Raw genomic sequence first — 14,423 nt, 5'->3', positions numbered from 1 at the left:
TAGCTGCATTGGCCTTGGGTCTGATAAAACATAGTAAACTAACACCAGTAGATGACATGGCTCCCTAAATCATCATAGACTGTGAAAACTTCACACCAGACACTGGGACCTTGATTTCCAAATATAATTCAACATTTACTCGAATCTGAAAAGAGGTGTTTGGACCACAAAGTAACATTTAGTTATTTTGCTCCTTAGCCCAGGTATGACTTTTCTGATGTATTCTCTGGTTCAAGAGTTGTCTGATATCAGAAATATAATAGCTTTGGCCCCTTTCCTGAAGAGGTCTGTGCGTGGGGGCTCTGTATTATTGTGTGAGGATGAAATTAGCTAATACTGATGGTCCCTTATTATATAGCAGCCACTGTGAGTGAATGTTGTGTGAATGGGTGAATGTGACGACCAATGTAAAAGCTTTGAGTGGTCAGAAAGACTAGGAAAGTGCCATATAAATACAAGTTCATTTATCATTTACTCAGAGATACAGTATCTCACAAAAGTGAGTACACCCCTCACATTTATTCTAAAGATGATGCACAAGAAAGTCCGCAAATACTCTGCTAAAGAAAAGCAGACTAAGGACATGGATTACTTGAACCATGTTTTGTGGTCTGATGAGACCAAGATAAACTTATTTGGTTCAGATGGTGTCAAGTGTGGGTGGCGGCGCCCAGATGAGGAGTACAAAGACAAGTGTGTCTTGCCTACAGTCAAGCCTGGTGGTGGGAGTGTCATGGTCTGGGGCTGCATGGCTCCTGCCGGCACTGGGGAGCAACAGTTCATTGAGGGAACCCTGAATGCCAACACGTACTGTGACATACTGAAGCAGAGCATGATCCCCCCCTTCAAAAACTGGGCCGCAGGGCAGTATTCCAACATGATAACGACCCCAAACACACCTCCAAGACGTCCCCTGCCTTGCTAAAGAAGCTGAGGGTAAAGGTGATGGAGTGGCCAAGCATGTCTCCAAACCTAAACCCCATTGAGCATCTGTGGGGCCTCCTCAGACGGAAGGTGGAGGAGCGCAAGGTCTCTAACATCCACCACCTCCTTGATGTCGTCATGGAGGAGTGGAAGAGGATTCCAGTGGCAACCTGTGAAGCTCTGGTGAACTCCATGCCCAAGAGGGTTAAGGCAGTGCTGGAAAATAATGGTGGCCACACAAAATATTGACACTTTGGGTCCAATTTGGACATTTTCACTTAGGGGTGTACTCACTTTTGTTGTCGATGGTTTAGACATTAATGGCTGTGTTTTGTGTTATTTTGAGGGGACAATGCATTTACACTGTATATAAGCTCAGTGGTGTACGGTGTACTCACTTTTGTGAGATACTCTATATAGTAATCATATTTTGAATAGAAATGAACTCAATCTCAAAATGAAATATTGTAAAATGTTAAGATATATTTTTACATTTTATGGCCACAGGCCATAATTATCAAAATGAAGATAGAAAAACAATTGAAACATTTTTATTAAAATGTCATGAGTCTAGACGTATCAAATCTTAACTTTCTTAAATAACTGAAGGAAAATAGTGAACTTTTTCACAATGTTCTAATTTATTAAGATGCACCTGTTCACTACTGGACAAAGAAGAGACACAAACATGTGACTGTTTCTGTTTTTGGAATGTGTCTTAGAAATGTTGCTCCTGTTTGTGACGAGACATTATGAAGTCATAATGATCCATTCTGGAACCCGGTCAAGACTTGAGACTGGACCCAACTCCAGACAGATCTTGTAAGTCAGGAGAGAGACCTACACTGAATTTAAAGAGAGAAACTTATCCTCTTCAAGAGCAAAGATGAGTGAAAATACTTTGAACGGCAGCTCTGTTTATAACGAGCTCCGTCTAGAGCAAGAGCTTTGTGATGCAGTGATCAGAGTGGACGGTGTTGAAATTCATGTTCACAAGATTATCCTGTGTAACTGCAGCCCTTATTTCAGGTGAGTTTTTATTGGGTGTTAATGGGGATGTTGTCATATTCACAGTCTTTGACTAAGGAAGAAATCAGTAAACACGGGTTAAACTGTAACACAACTAAATACTTATGACTGACAATGATTTATGTGACTATTTCAAATCATTTTGTGATCTTCTTGACAGTTTTGAAGGCATAAACTAACCTTGAAAGTATAAAGACTAACAATATAATAAATCTCTCTCTTTTTACCTCCTGTCTGGCCTACAGATCCCTTTTTACTCACTGGTCAACCCCACACTGTCGGGTCTTTTACATTCCCAATGTTTCATTGGACATGATGAAGTTCATCGTTGAGTTTGCCTACACTGGCTGTGTCAGTGTGGCTCAGGAGAACATACGTGAGCTCTTTATAGCAGCAGACCAGTTTAATGTACAGGGGATCATACAAGCCTGCAGTGAATACCTGGAGAATCAGCTCGTCCCACAAAACTGCATCGGGATCTGGTCGTTTTCAGATGTCTATTACACCCGCGAATTGAAACACAAGGCTTATGCCTTTCTTCTGAGTCACTTTGAGGAGGTTGCTTCCTCTTCCGCAGAGTTCCTTCAGCTCCCTGCACAAGAACTTGTTAAACTTCTTGAGAATGATCATCTGAATGTGAAGAAGGAGAAGAAAGTGTTTGAGGCCATCATTCACTGGATCAACCATGCGCCTGAGGAACGCAGTGGATACATCACACTGCTTTTGTCCTGTGTAAGTGAGGGGTGGACAAATTCTCATCTGCCATATCATTTACTTTATTTACTTTAAGGTCCAAAATCCAGTTATAGAAGAAAAAATCTATGGTGACAAATACTGTCAATGAAATGGAGTGTACACGGGTTAGACGTGTTAGATTTACTTCCTGAATTACATCATCTCAAGACAAACAATAGCATAAAGCAATGAACCTCATTTCATAAATCTGTTTATTCTAGAGCTGAAACCAGTTTGATTTATTGGACCATTTTCAATATCTGGCTGTTTATGCATTAATGAACTGTTTGTTTGTTTTTCTATTCTTACTTTTTAAAATTTGTTTTAAGACTGACATTTCATGCAGTAATTCTGTGATTACCTTTAAAATTGGCTGACCTGATCACTCACACTGAGCATGGTTAGGTTCTCTTTGGACTTTTTGGTATCAATATTTGTCCTCATGTCTCTGTACAGGTCAGGCTGGCTTTGATAATTCCACAATACATCCTGGAGACTGTTGCAAAAAACGAATTAGTGGAGGCAAGTGAGGAGTGTCGAGCAATTGTCCTCACAGCTCTGGATACTGTTATAGACCTGCGGACTAGAGGGCTCCCTGACTTAATTCCCCTTCACCCTATGGCCCGCCCAAGACTGCCGTCTGCCTTCCTGTTGGCTTTTGGAGGCTGGAGTGGTGGAGCTCCCACCAGTAGTTTTGCATCATATGATAACCGTGCTGAATGCTGGGTCAGTATCACTGACGATGAGGCTGAACCCAGGGCCTACCATGGTACTGCTTTCCTCAATGGATCACTTTACTGTGTTGGTGGCTTTAATGGAGTAGTGCAGTTTAGCACAATGAAGAGGTTTGACCTGACCACACACACCTGGCAGGAAGTCGCACCAATGCATTCAAAACGTTGCTATGTGAGCGTGACAGTGCTTGACGGGCAGATATACGCATTAGGAGGTTATGATGGTCATCACCGTTTGGACACTGCAGAGCGATATGAGCCCAGTACCAACCAGTGGACTTTGATTGCACCCATGCATCATTCTAGAAGTGACGCCAGCTGCACAACCCTCCATGTCAAGGTTGGTTGAGCTAAAAAAAAAATAAGTTGGGAAAAATAAGATAGCTCTGTGGAAGGAGTTTGAGAAACTTAATTCCTTTACAAAATTATAGATCATGCTATCATTAAGAGATCATTCTCAAAATACACTTTACATGAAGAAACATTCTCAAACAAAATGACAAAATCAAGATATTTAATCTTCTAACTATAACTAAGAGGAGTACAATGGTACTAGTGACTCCTAATCCTTTATGATCTATTATATTGCATTCTTACATTTCAATTAATTTTGTTTCCATCAGGTGTATATTTGTGGTGGCTTCAACGGGACCGATTGCCTGTCATCCGCTGAGTGTTACAACCCAAAGACTGACCAGTGGACACTGATTGCACCAATGGGAAGCAGTCGCAGTGGAGTTGGAGTCATCGCATATGCAAACCATGTTTTTGCAGTAAGGACATTGAATACTCTTGATACTTACACATCACAGAACACAGTACAGAGGCTCTTAAATGTTAGCAGAGATTTCAAATAAGACTTGGACTGACATTACTTAAGTCAGCAATGCACTTGTAGATTGAAGGAACTGATGTCAACAGTTAGTCATAACTCCACTGAAGGGACTAATACATGGATTTAGTTTTGATAACCTAATCATAGTTTCATGAAATTTTCAAGAAAGAAAGAACAAAATTGATATTTGATATTTGATATTGCTGACAGTAAAGTTATGCTAGAAGATAAGAAGTGTAAAGAGACTGCACAATGCATTGGATAAAACATTATCCAAACAGATAATTCATATGATTTTCAGGCAGGAAAGTTGTCAGATAAAAAATATTGCTTGAAAATAATAACACTCCACAGTCTTACCCAAATAATGTTTGTATCAGCTGCCTCCTTTTTCTGTTAAATATTCCAGAGCTTTAGTTTGTGGCAACAGTGAGGTTGGGGCTCAAGAGTCCTGGGTATAAAAGGGGGCTGAAAAACACAACTCTCTGTCCTGACATCATTTCACCTCTTCTCTTATAGGTTGGTGGATTTAATGGAATCAGTCGTCTGCAAACTGCTGAATTCTATAACCCCCTCACTAACACCTGGCACGATGTGCCCTCCATGCTGAACCCCCGCAGTAACTTTGGCATCGAAGTTATTGAAGACCACATCTTTGTGGCTGGGGGCTTCAACGGCTTCAGTACCACCGCTGACGTTGAGTGCTATGACTTTGACACTGGTGAGTGGTCTGATGTCAGTGACCTGGAGATCTCCTGCAGTGCCCTGAGCTGCTGTGTGGTGTATGGACTCCCCAACATGGCTGAGTACGCTGCTCCTCGTCACTTCCTTCAACTCTTGGATGAGGAGCCAGATGAAGTGGAGTGAACAAGATTCATCTAACTTTGAACTGCAAATAAATATAACTGAGCATTAAACTACTCGTATTATTTTAGTACTTTCAAAGATGTACAGGGACCGCAAACAACACTATGACCTTTGACCTTACTATTGGTTACAGGGAAAAAATACTATTTTTACTTTTCCAGAATAAGAAAAACACATAAAAGTATCAGACTAAGGGAAGAGACAAGTTAAGACTTGATATTTCAAGACAAAATTAACCTTAGTCTGTATTTTATGCAATATCAAAGGGATGATAAAAAACGGTTCAGTAGGAATTTTTCATTTTTAATGACTCAAATGGGCCAGTGATTAAGTTATTATTTCATGCATCACATGCAGTGATAACTAAAGATACATTATTTTATCAGCCTACTTTATGCAGTGCAAAACCCAGACACACACACCTGTTGCTTTCAGTTTCTGACTGTCCTACAAAATTGAACCACAGGCTGGCGCTGTTCAATGAGCATTTACATAGGCATTTTGTTACAGTCAGGGTAACAGACACTATCATCCAGGAGATTACTGACTGCAGGTGTGAGTATGCACCATATGATGAATCTGTTTTTATTTTTGCCATTCCAAATCCCTTGTTTAGATCCTGCATGAACTGGCACTGCTGGACTACATGAATACAGCAGTGTCTCAGTGATTTGTCCTGGTGACAACATGAATGGTCAACCAACAATATGTGATTTCTCCTATATACTTTACCTATTAATTTCCTCTATATTATTTCACTAAAAAGAATGATCGGTCAGTCTGCTCAGCTGTACTCATTTACATTCACAGAGTGCTTTGATGATAAGTGGTTGAATTTGTGTCTGTAAAAGGTGGAAAAAAAAAAATCCATGCGCACATCCAAATGAATTCCAGCCATTAAACATGTATAGGATCAGCATGAAGTATTATTAGTACAACCTATCCAAAACAAATACGCCTCGCTTGGTTTGTTAGGAATAAGATAAATCAGAATTTAGGCAAAACGTTATCTTTATAAACTAATATGCAGGCGCATCTATATTAATTAGAATATTGTGAAACAATTTTTTTATTCATAACTTTGATTTAATTTTGATGATTTTGGCTTGTAGCTCATGAAAATCACAGCTATGTCAAACGTCTGAATAGTATGTTCATTTATACACTCAGTACTAAGGGCTGAGCTTGTTTTTCATGACTTGCTGCATCAATGCCGCATGCTACATGGAGGGGATCAGCCTGTGGCACTGCTGAGGCGTTATGGAGGCCAAGGTTGCTTTGATAGCTAGATTTCAGCTTGTTTTGATTTTTGGTCAGATGTTTCTCATTTTCCTCTTGATAAATATTCAGTAATGTATTCTCTTTGGAGGTCAGGTCAGGGGAGTTGGCTGGCCAATTGAGTCAGCAAACCATTTTTTAGGAGTTTTGGCGCTGTGGGTAGGTGCCAAGTCCTGCTGGAAAAGGAAAAAGGCATCTTCATAAAGCTTGTTAGCATATGGAAGCTTGGAGGTGCTCTAAACTTGCGTGATAGATAGCTGCATTGGCCTTGGGTTTGATAAAACATATTAAACTAACACCATAGATGACATGGCTCCCTAAATCATCATAGACTGTGGAAACTTCACACCAGACACTGGGACCTTGATTTCCAAATATAATTCAACATTTACTTGAATCTGAAAAGAGGAGTTTGGACCACAAAGTAACATTTAGTTATTTTGCTCCTTAGCCCAGGTATGACTTTTCTGATGTATTCTCTGGTTCAAGAGTTGTCTGATATCAGAAATATAATAGTTTTGGCCCCTTTCCTGAAGATGTCTGTGCGTGGGGGCTCTGTATTATTGTGTGAGGATGAAATTAGCTAATACTGATGGTCCCTTATTATATAGCAGCCTCTGTGAGTGAATGTTGTGTGAATGGGTGAATGTGACGACCAATGTAAAAGAGCTTTGAGTGGTCAGAAAGACTAGGAAAGTGCCATATAAATACAAGTTCATTTATCATTTACTCAGAGATACAGTACCTCACAAAAGTGAGTACACCTCTCACATTTATTCTAAAGATGATGCACAAGAAAGTCCGCAAACACTCTGCTAAAGACAAGCAGACTAAGGACATGGATTACTGGGTAACACGTTACAATAATGGAACAGTTTTATTAGTAATATAATGCTTAATTCATGTTGAAGTAATGCATGACTCATGATTACTTTCTGTATGAATTTATAACTAATTCCTGTTGTTCAACATGAACTAATGATTCTGTCACTATGACTTCATGTAATGAAAATGTGTTTAATACATCATTAGTTAAGATATAGTAATTAGCAGTTACTTTATACATCAGTTCATATTTGACCAAATTTGCCGGACATACAAGGTTTTTTAGGATAATTGCATATGAACAGCATCTCAGGCTGAATTTTGAAATGTCATATTTCTGATGAAAAACTGAATGACGTGTGTGTATATACATATCCATATATATAAAGTATTTACACACATATGTTTGTTTATATACTGTATATATATATATATACACACACAAAATATTGACACTTTGGGCCCAATTTGGACATTTTCACTTAGGGGTGTACTCACTTTTGTTGTCGATGGTTTAGACATTAATGGCTGTGTTTTGTGTTATTTTGAGGGGACAATAAATTTACACTGTTATATAAGCTGTACACTGACTACTTCACATTGTATCAAAGTGTCATTTCGTCAGTGTTGTCCCATGAAAAGATATCATTAAATATTTGCAGAAATGCGAGGGGTGTACTCACTTTTGTGAGATACTCTACATAGTAGTCATATTTTGAATAGAAATGAACTCAATCTCAAAATGAAATATTGTAAAATGTTAAGATATATTTTTACATTTTATGGCTATAGGCCATAATTATCAAAATGAAGATAGAAAAACATTTGAAACATTTTTATTAAAATGTCATGAGTCTAGACTTATCAAATCTTAACTTTCTTAAATAACTGAAGGAAAATAGTGAACTTTTTCACAATGTTCTAATTTATTAAGATGCACCTGTTCACTACTGGACAAAGAAGAGACACAAACATGTGACTGTTTCTGTTTTTGGAATGTGTCTTAGAAATGTTGCTCCTGTTTGTGACGAGACATTATGAAGTCATAATGATCCATTCTGGAACCCGGTCAAGACTTGAGACTGGACCCAACTCCAGACAGATCTTGTAAGTCAGGAGAGAGACCTACACTGAATTTAAAGAGAGAAACTTATCCTCTTCAAGAGCAAAGATGAGTGAAAATACTTTGAACGGCAGCTCTGTTTATAACGAGCTCCGTCTAGAGCAAGAGCTTTGTGATGCAGTGATCAGAGTGGACGGTGTTGAAATTCATGTTCACAAGATTATCCTGTGTAACTGCAGCCCTTATTTCAGGTGAGTTTTTATTGGGTGTTAATGGGGATGTTGTCATATTCACAGTCTTTGACTAAGGAAGAAATCAGCAAACACGGGTTAAACTGTAACACAACTAAATACTTATGACTGACAATGATTTATGTGACTTTATTTTATGTTATATTTCAAATCATTTTGTGATCTTTTTGACAGTTTTGAAGGCATAAACTAACCTTGAATGTATAAAGACTAACAATATAATAAATCTCTCTCTCTTTACCTCCTGTCTGGCCCACAGATCCCTTTTTACTCACTGGTCAACCCCACACTGTCGGGTCTTTTACATTCCCAATGTTTCATTGGACATGATGAAGTTCATCGTTGAGTTTGCCTACACTGGCTGTGTCAGTGTGGCTCAGGAGAACATACGTGAGCTCTTTATAGCAGCAGACCAGTTTAATGTACAGGGGATCATACAAGCCTGCAGTGAACATCTGGAGAATCAGCTCATCCCACAAAACTGCATCGGGATCTGGTCGTTTTCAGATGTCTATTACACCCGCGAACTGAAACACAAGGCTTATGCCTTTCTTCTGAGTCACTTTGAGGAGGTTGCTTCCTCTTCCGCAGAGTTCCTTCAGCTCCCTGCACAAGAACTTGTTAAACTTCTTGAGAATGATCATCTGAATGTGAAGAAGGAGAAGAAAGTGTTTGAGGCCATCATTCACTGGATCAACCATGCACCTGAGGAACGCAGTGGATACATCACACTGCTTTTGTCCTGTGTAAGTGAGGGGTGGACAATTTCTCATCTGCCATATAATTTACTTTATTTACTTTAAGGTCCAAAATCCAGTTATAGAAGAAAAAATCTATGGTGACAAATACTGTCAATGAAATGGAGTGTACACGGGTTAGACGTGTTAGATTTACTTCCTGAATTACATCATCTCAAGACAAACAATAGCATAAAGCAATGAACCTCATTTCATAAATCTGTTTATTCTAGAGCTGAAACCAGTTTGATTTATTGGACCATTTTCAATATCTGGCTGTTTATGCATTAATGAACTGTTTGTTTGTTTTTCTATTCTTACTTTTTAAAATTTGTTTTAAGACTGACATTTCATGCAGTAATTCTGTGATTACCTTTAAAATTGGCTGACCTGATCACTCATACTGAGCATGGTTAGGTTCTCTTTGGACTTTTTGGTATCAATATTTGTCCTCATGTCTCTGTACAGGTCAGGCTGGCTTTGATAATTCCACAATACCTCCTGGAGACTGTTGCAAAAAACGAATTAGTGGTGGCAAGTGAGGAGTGTCATGCAATTGTCCTCACAGCTCTGGATACCATTATAGACCTGCGGATTAGAGGGCTCCCTGACTTAATTCCCCTTCACCCTATGGCCCGGCCAAGACTGCCGTCTGCCTTCCTGTTGGCTTTTGGAGGCTGGAGTGGTGGAGCTCCCACCAGTAGTTTTGCATCATATGATAACCGTGCTGAATGCTGGGTCAGTATCACTGACGATGAGGCTGAACCCAGGGCCTACCATGGTACTGCTTTCCTCAATGGATCACTTTACTGTGTTGGTGGCTTTAATGGAGTAGTGCAGTTTAGCACAATGAAGAAGTTTGACCTGACCACACACAACTGGCAGGAAGTCGCACCAATGCATTCAAAACGCTGCTATGTGAGCGTGACAGTGCTTGACGGGCAGATATACGCATTAGGAGGTTATGATGGTCATCACCGTTTGGACACTGCAGAGCGATATGAGCCCAGTACCAACCAGTGGACTTTAATTGCACCAATGCATCATTCTAGAAGTGACGCCAGCTGCACAACCCTCCATGTCAAGGTTGGTTGAGCTAAAAAAAATAATAAGTTGGGAAAAATAAGATAGCTCTGTGGAAGGAGTTTGAGAAACTTAATGCCTTTACAAAATTATAGATCATGCTATCATTAAGAGATCATTCTCAAAATACACTTTACAGGAAGAAACATTCTCAAACAAAATGACAAAATCAAGATATTTAATCTTCTAACTATAACTAAGAGGAGTACAGTGATACTAGTGACTCTTAATCTTTATGATCTATTATTCAATTCATTTTGTTTCCATCAGGTGTATATTTGTGGTGGCTTCAACGGGACCGATTGCCTGTCATCCGCTGAGTGTTACAACCCAAAGACTGACCAGTGGACACTGATTGCACCAATGGGAAGCAGTCGCAGTGGAGTTGGAGTCATTGCATATGCAAACCATGTTTTTGTAGTAAGGACATTGAATACTCTTGATACTTACACATCACAAAACACAGTACAGAGGCTCTTAAATGTTAGCAGAGATTTAAAATAAGACTTGGACTGACATTACTTAAGTCAGCAATGCACTTGTAGATTGAAGGAACTGATGTCAACAGTTAGTCATAACTCCACTGAAGGGACTAATACATGGATTTAGTTTTGATAACCGAATCATAGTTTCATGAAATTTTCAAGAAAGAAAGAACAAAATTGATATTTGATATTTGATATTGCTGACAGTAAAGTTATGCTAGAAGATAAGAAGTGTAAAGAGACTGCACAATGCATTCAAGAAAACATTATCCAAACAGATAACTCATATGATTTTCAGGCAGGAAAGTTGTCAGATAAAAAATATTGCTTGAAAATAATAACACTCCACAGTCTTACCCAAATAATGTTTGTATCAGCTGTCTCCTTTTTCTGTTAAATATTCCAGAGCTTTAGTTTGTGGCAACAGTGAGGTTGGGGCTCAAGAGTCCTGGGTATAAAAGGGGGCTGAAAAACACAACTCTCTGTCCTGACATCATTTCACCTCTTCTCTTATAGGTTGGTGGATTTAATGGAATCAGTCGTCTGCAAACTGCTGAATTCTATAACCCCCTCACTAACACCTGGCACGATGTGCCCTCCATGCTGAACCCCCGCAGTAACTTTGGCATCGAAGTTATTGAAGACCACATCTTTGTGGCTGGGGGCTTCAACGGCTTCAGTACCACCGCTGACGTTGAGTGCTATGACTTTGACACTGGTGAGTGGTCTGATGTCAGTGACCTGGAGATCTCCTGCAGTGCCCTGAGCTGCTGTGTGGTGTATGGACTCCCCAACATGGCTGAGTACGCTGCTCCTCGTCACTTCCTTCAACTCTTGGATGAGGAGCCAGATGAAGTGGAGTGAACAAGATTCATCTAACTTTGAAATGCAAATAAATATAACTGAGCATTAAACTACTCGTATTATTTCAGTACTTTCAAAGATGTACAGGGACTGCAAACAACACTATGACCTTTGACCTTACTATTGGTTACAGGGAAAAAATAATATTTTTACTTGTCCAGAAACAGAAAAACACATAAAACTGTCAGACTAAGGGAAGAGACAAGTTAAGACTTGATATTTCAAGACAGAATGAACCTTAGTCTGTATTTCATGCAACCAAATGACAAGCTAATGTCAAGTCCACGGCCCATCTTCCTGTCCAACTGCATACTTTATAGGACAGGCAAAAGGCCTCAAAACAAACAACAACAAAATAATCAGTAAGCTAAAAATTAAATGGGAGCCTGACCCCAAAGAGGTACATGTAGTGTCTAAGTGCTGTAATGAAAACAGCAATCTGTATCCAGGAGGAAACCAGTTTTATCATCTCAAATAAACAAGACTGAATAAATCATCATTAAGTTCATAGTTTCTTAATGTATGATCACACAGTCTCTAACTTTGGCAAACATAAAACGTGTCAGTTTAGTAATCAAGGTCTCTCCCCCAGCCCCTGTCTTTATCTGTGTGTTGTGACAGACTTACTGTCTCCAGAACTAGGGCACAGGTCTTCTTCTGAATTGTTGTGTTCCTATTGTCCAAATATGGTTATCTAACTTTAGTGTCGTCTTTGGGGGAATATATACCATGCCTGGGCATTTGTCTGACAGAATTGACTTGGCATTGCACTGCACTCTCCTGCCTGTGTACTGTTATGTTATTTCTCCTTGATCAAGTTCTACACAAGAGGTCTGGGCCAGCTTCGGGCTGCGACTCAACACAGAAAATATTCAATCTGTGAGTCTTAACCCTTGGGAAAAGTTCTAAGGTGAATCGAATGATTAAAGGGTACATCTCGTTAAGACAAGACCAGTTGTGATTCTGTGTTCGGCGGGACAATAAGACTCCAAAGGGGGTCGATTTTGGTATAATCCCTCCTATTTAAATAAATAATAAGTCCCAACACTACTTACTATGTGCATTAAGTTACATAAGTACACTAAGAGAGAGAGAGAGAGAGAGAGAGAGAGAGAGAGAGAGAGAGAGAGAGAGAGAGAGTAGATCAAACATACCCAGCCGCATAAATGAACAACATCTGAACCAAAATTAAATGATTAAAATTTCCTTGAATTCAGAAGAGACTCTGAATGCAGTTGAAGTGTTTATTAAATGTTTTGTGTTTGCTGTGTGTTCTTGCTGGTTTGTGTTGCTATTGAGTTATATGTTCATTGTTTATGCAAGATGTGTAATCATCAGTCCACAACAGCTAATAGACCCCAACATGATAAAGATAAGAATAAACACACGCATGCTAATGATAAATGTGCATGACTTTCTGTTTAAACCACCTCAAATACTACATTGAATTCACATACAATTGACTTGACAACATAGTAGGATCCATCATTCCTCACAGACACGCCTGAGGGCATTGTGAGAAGAGCAGTGAGTGGTCACTTTCTCACCACTCCTAGGTAAATGGATAAAACAAAGATGGCCACATCTCAGGTCATTTGAGTCAAAGAACATTGAGTTAGCTACTGCTAATATTAAACCACTAAAAGGTGATATAGAGTGGGATTACAAGCATGTGTGTAGATGTGTGAAAGTGTGGTCTGACGTGGCCTGTAAGAGGTGTGGAGAAAATGGTGAAGAGAGGCTTTGTCAATGGTTGTTGGATGAGTTGAAGACTTTCCTTAATGACAATTCTGAGTTGATATCTATACACAGCGCTGATTACATACTTTTGCATGCAGTAGCCATAACAATGAAAAGTTATAAAGTAAGAGTAGAGAGGTATGCACTCGCTGAAGCCTCACATATCACTGATACGGAAGAGACACGTGAAAATGCAGCAGACTCCAGTCTGCTCCCTCAGGAGAGACAAAATCAGACAGATGGACTTAGAAACATAGCTAAGCCACAAGATAGATACAAAACATCTAGATTTGATACTCCAATAAACTCTATAGGATGAGTAGCAGTTTTCAGGGCCTGGACTCCATCTGAGGTCAGAGACATAAAACAGTGTGCCCCTAATCCAATCTCTAGTCCTGAAGCATTCTTAGTTTGGTTAAAACGCATCTGCCACTATTACCACTGCTTAATACCTGAAGTAGAGATGCTTTTGAGCCTCACATATGCTGCAGAATGGCCAATGTGTGAGAGCATTTAAAGTTTCCAGATTCACCAGACAGGCAGTGGCCCATGACCATACCTATGAATGAGTGGTTGAATCACAAAGCTGGGAAGTATGTAAGAACATACGCACGTAATTGTAGTAATTTTCCTAAAGTAAGACTTTCTTAGTCGGTTCATCTTCAAACATAGTGATACATAAATAACTTGCTGATACATAGGGAGGCCATGTAGAAGAAGAATCAAATCCACAGTCAATAAGCAAATATTAACAATAAGATTTTCTACTTGTCCTTTTGAAAGATTAATTATGTCAATTAAAGATGATGATGCTAAGATTTAAATTTACAAGAATATACCCCAACATCTAGCATCCTAAATAATCCACACTGTAGGTGTTTCAGGCACTCCTATATTAGAGCCAGTTTCCACTGAACACAATGTTGCTGTGGAAGGAACAGATGTGTAGTATTCTTTTCTGATTTCTGAAAAC

General features: G+C 39.3%; 2 protein-coding genes across 2 annotated transcripts; both read left to right on the top strand.

Annotated features, from left to right (window-relative positions):
- Positions 1-1,670: 1,670 nt before the first annotated feature.
- LOC117821230 (kelch-like protein 10) lies at positions 1,671-5,174 on the top strand. Its single transcript, XM_034695374.1, has 5 exons — positions 1,671-1,953; positions 2,199-2,685; positions 3,145-3,762; positions 4,046-4,195; positions 4,777-5,174. The coding sequence occupies exons 1-5, from the start codon at positions 1,811-1,813 to the stop codon at positions 5,122-5,124; spliced, it is 1,746 nt and encodes a 581-aa protein (XP_034551265.1). The 5' UTR covers positions 1,671-1,810; the 3' UTR covers positions 5,125-5,174.
- A 3,074-nt stretch (positions 5,175-8,248) lies between these two features.
- Positions 8,249-11,760, top strand: LOC117821231 (kelch-like protein 10). Its single transcript, XM_034695375.1, has 5 exons — positions 8,249-8,541; positions 8,801-9,287; positions 9,747-10,364; positions 10,632-10,781; positions 11,363-11,760. Exons 1-5 carry the CDS (start codon positions 8,399-8,401, stop codon positions 11,708-11,710), a joined length of 1,746 nt encoding a protein of 581 aa, XP_034551266.1. The 5' UTR covers positions 8,249-8,398; the 3' UTR covers positions 11,711-11,760.
- Positions 11,761-14,423: the final 2,663 nt, after the last annotated feature.

Source organism: Notolabrus celidotus, chromosome 11 (assembly GCF_009762535.1).
Source record: "Notolabrus celidotus isolate fNotCel1 chromosome 11, fNotCel1.pri, whole genome shotgun sequence".
NCBI classification, from domain to species: domain Eukaryota; kingdom Metazoa; phylum Chordata; class Actinopteri; order Labriformes; family Labridae; genus Notolabrus; species Notolabrus celidotus.
This window is presented reverse-complemented; position numbering and strand designations above follow the sequence as displayed.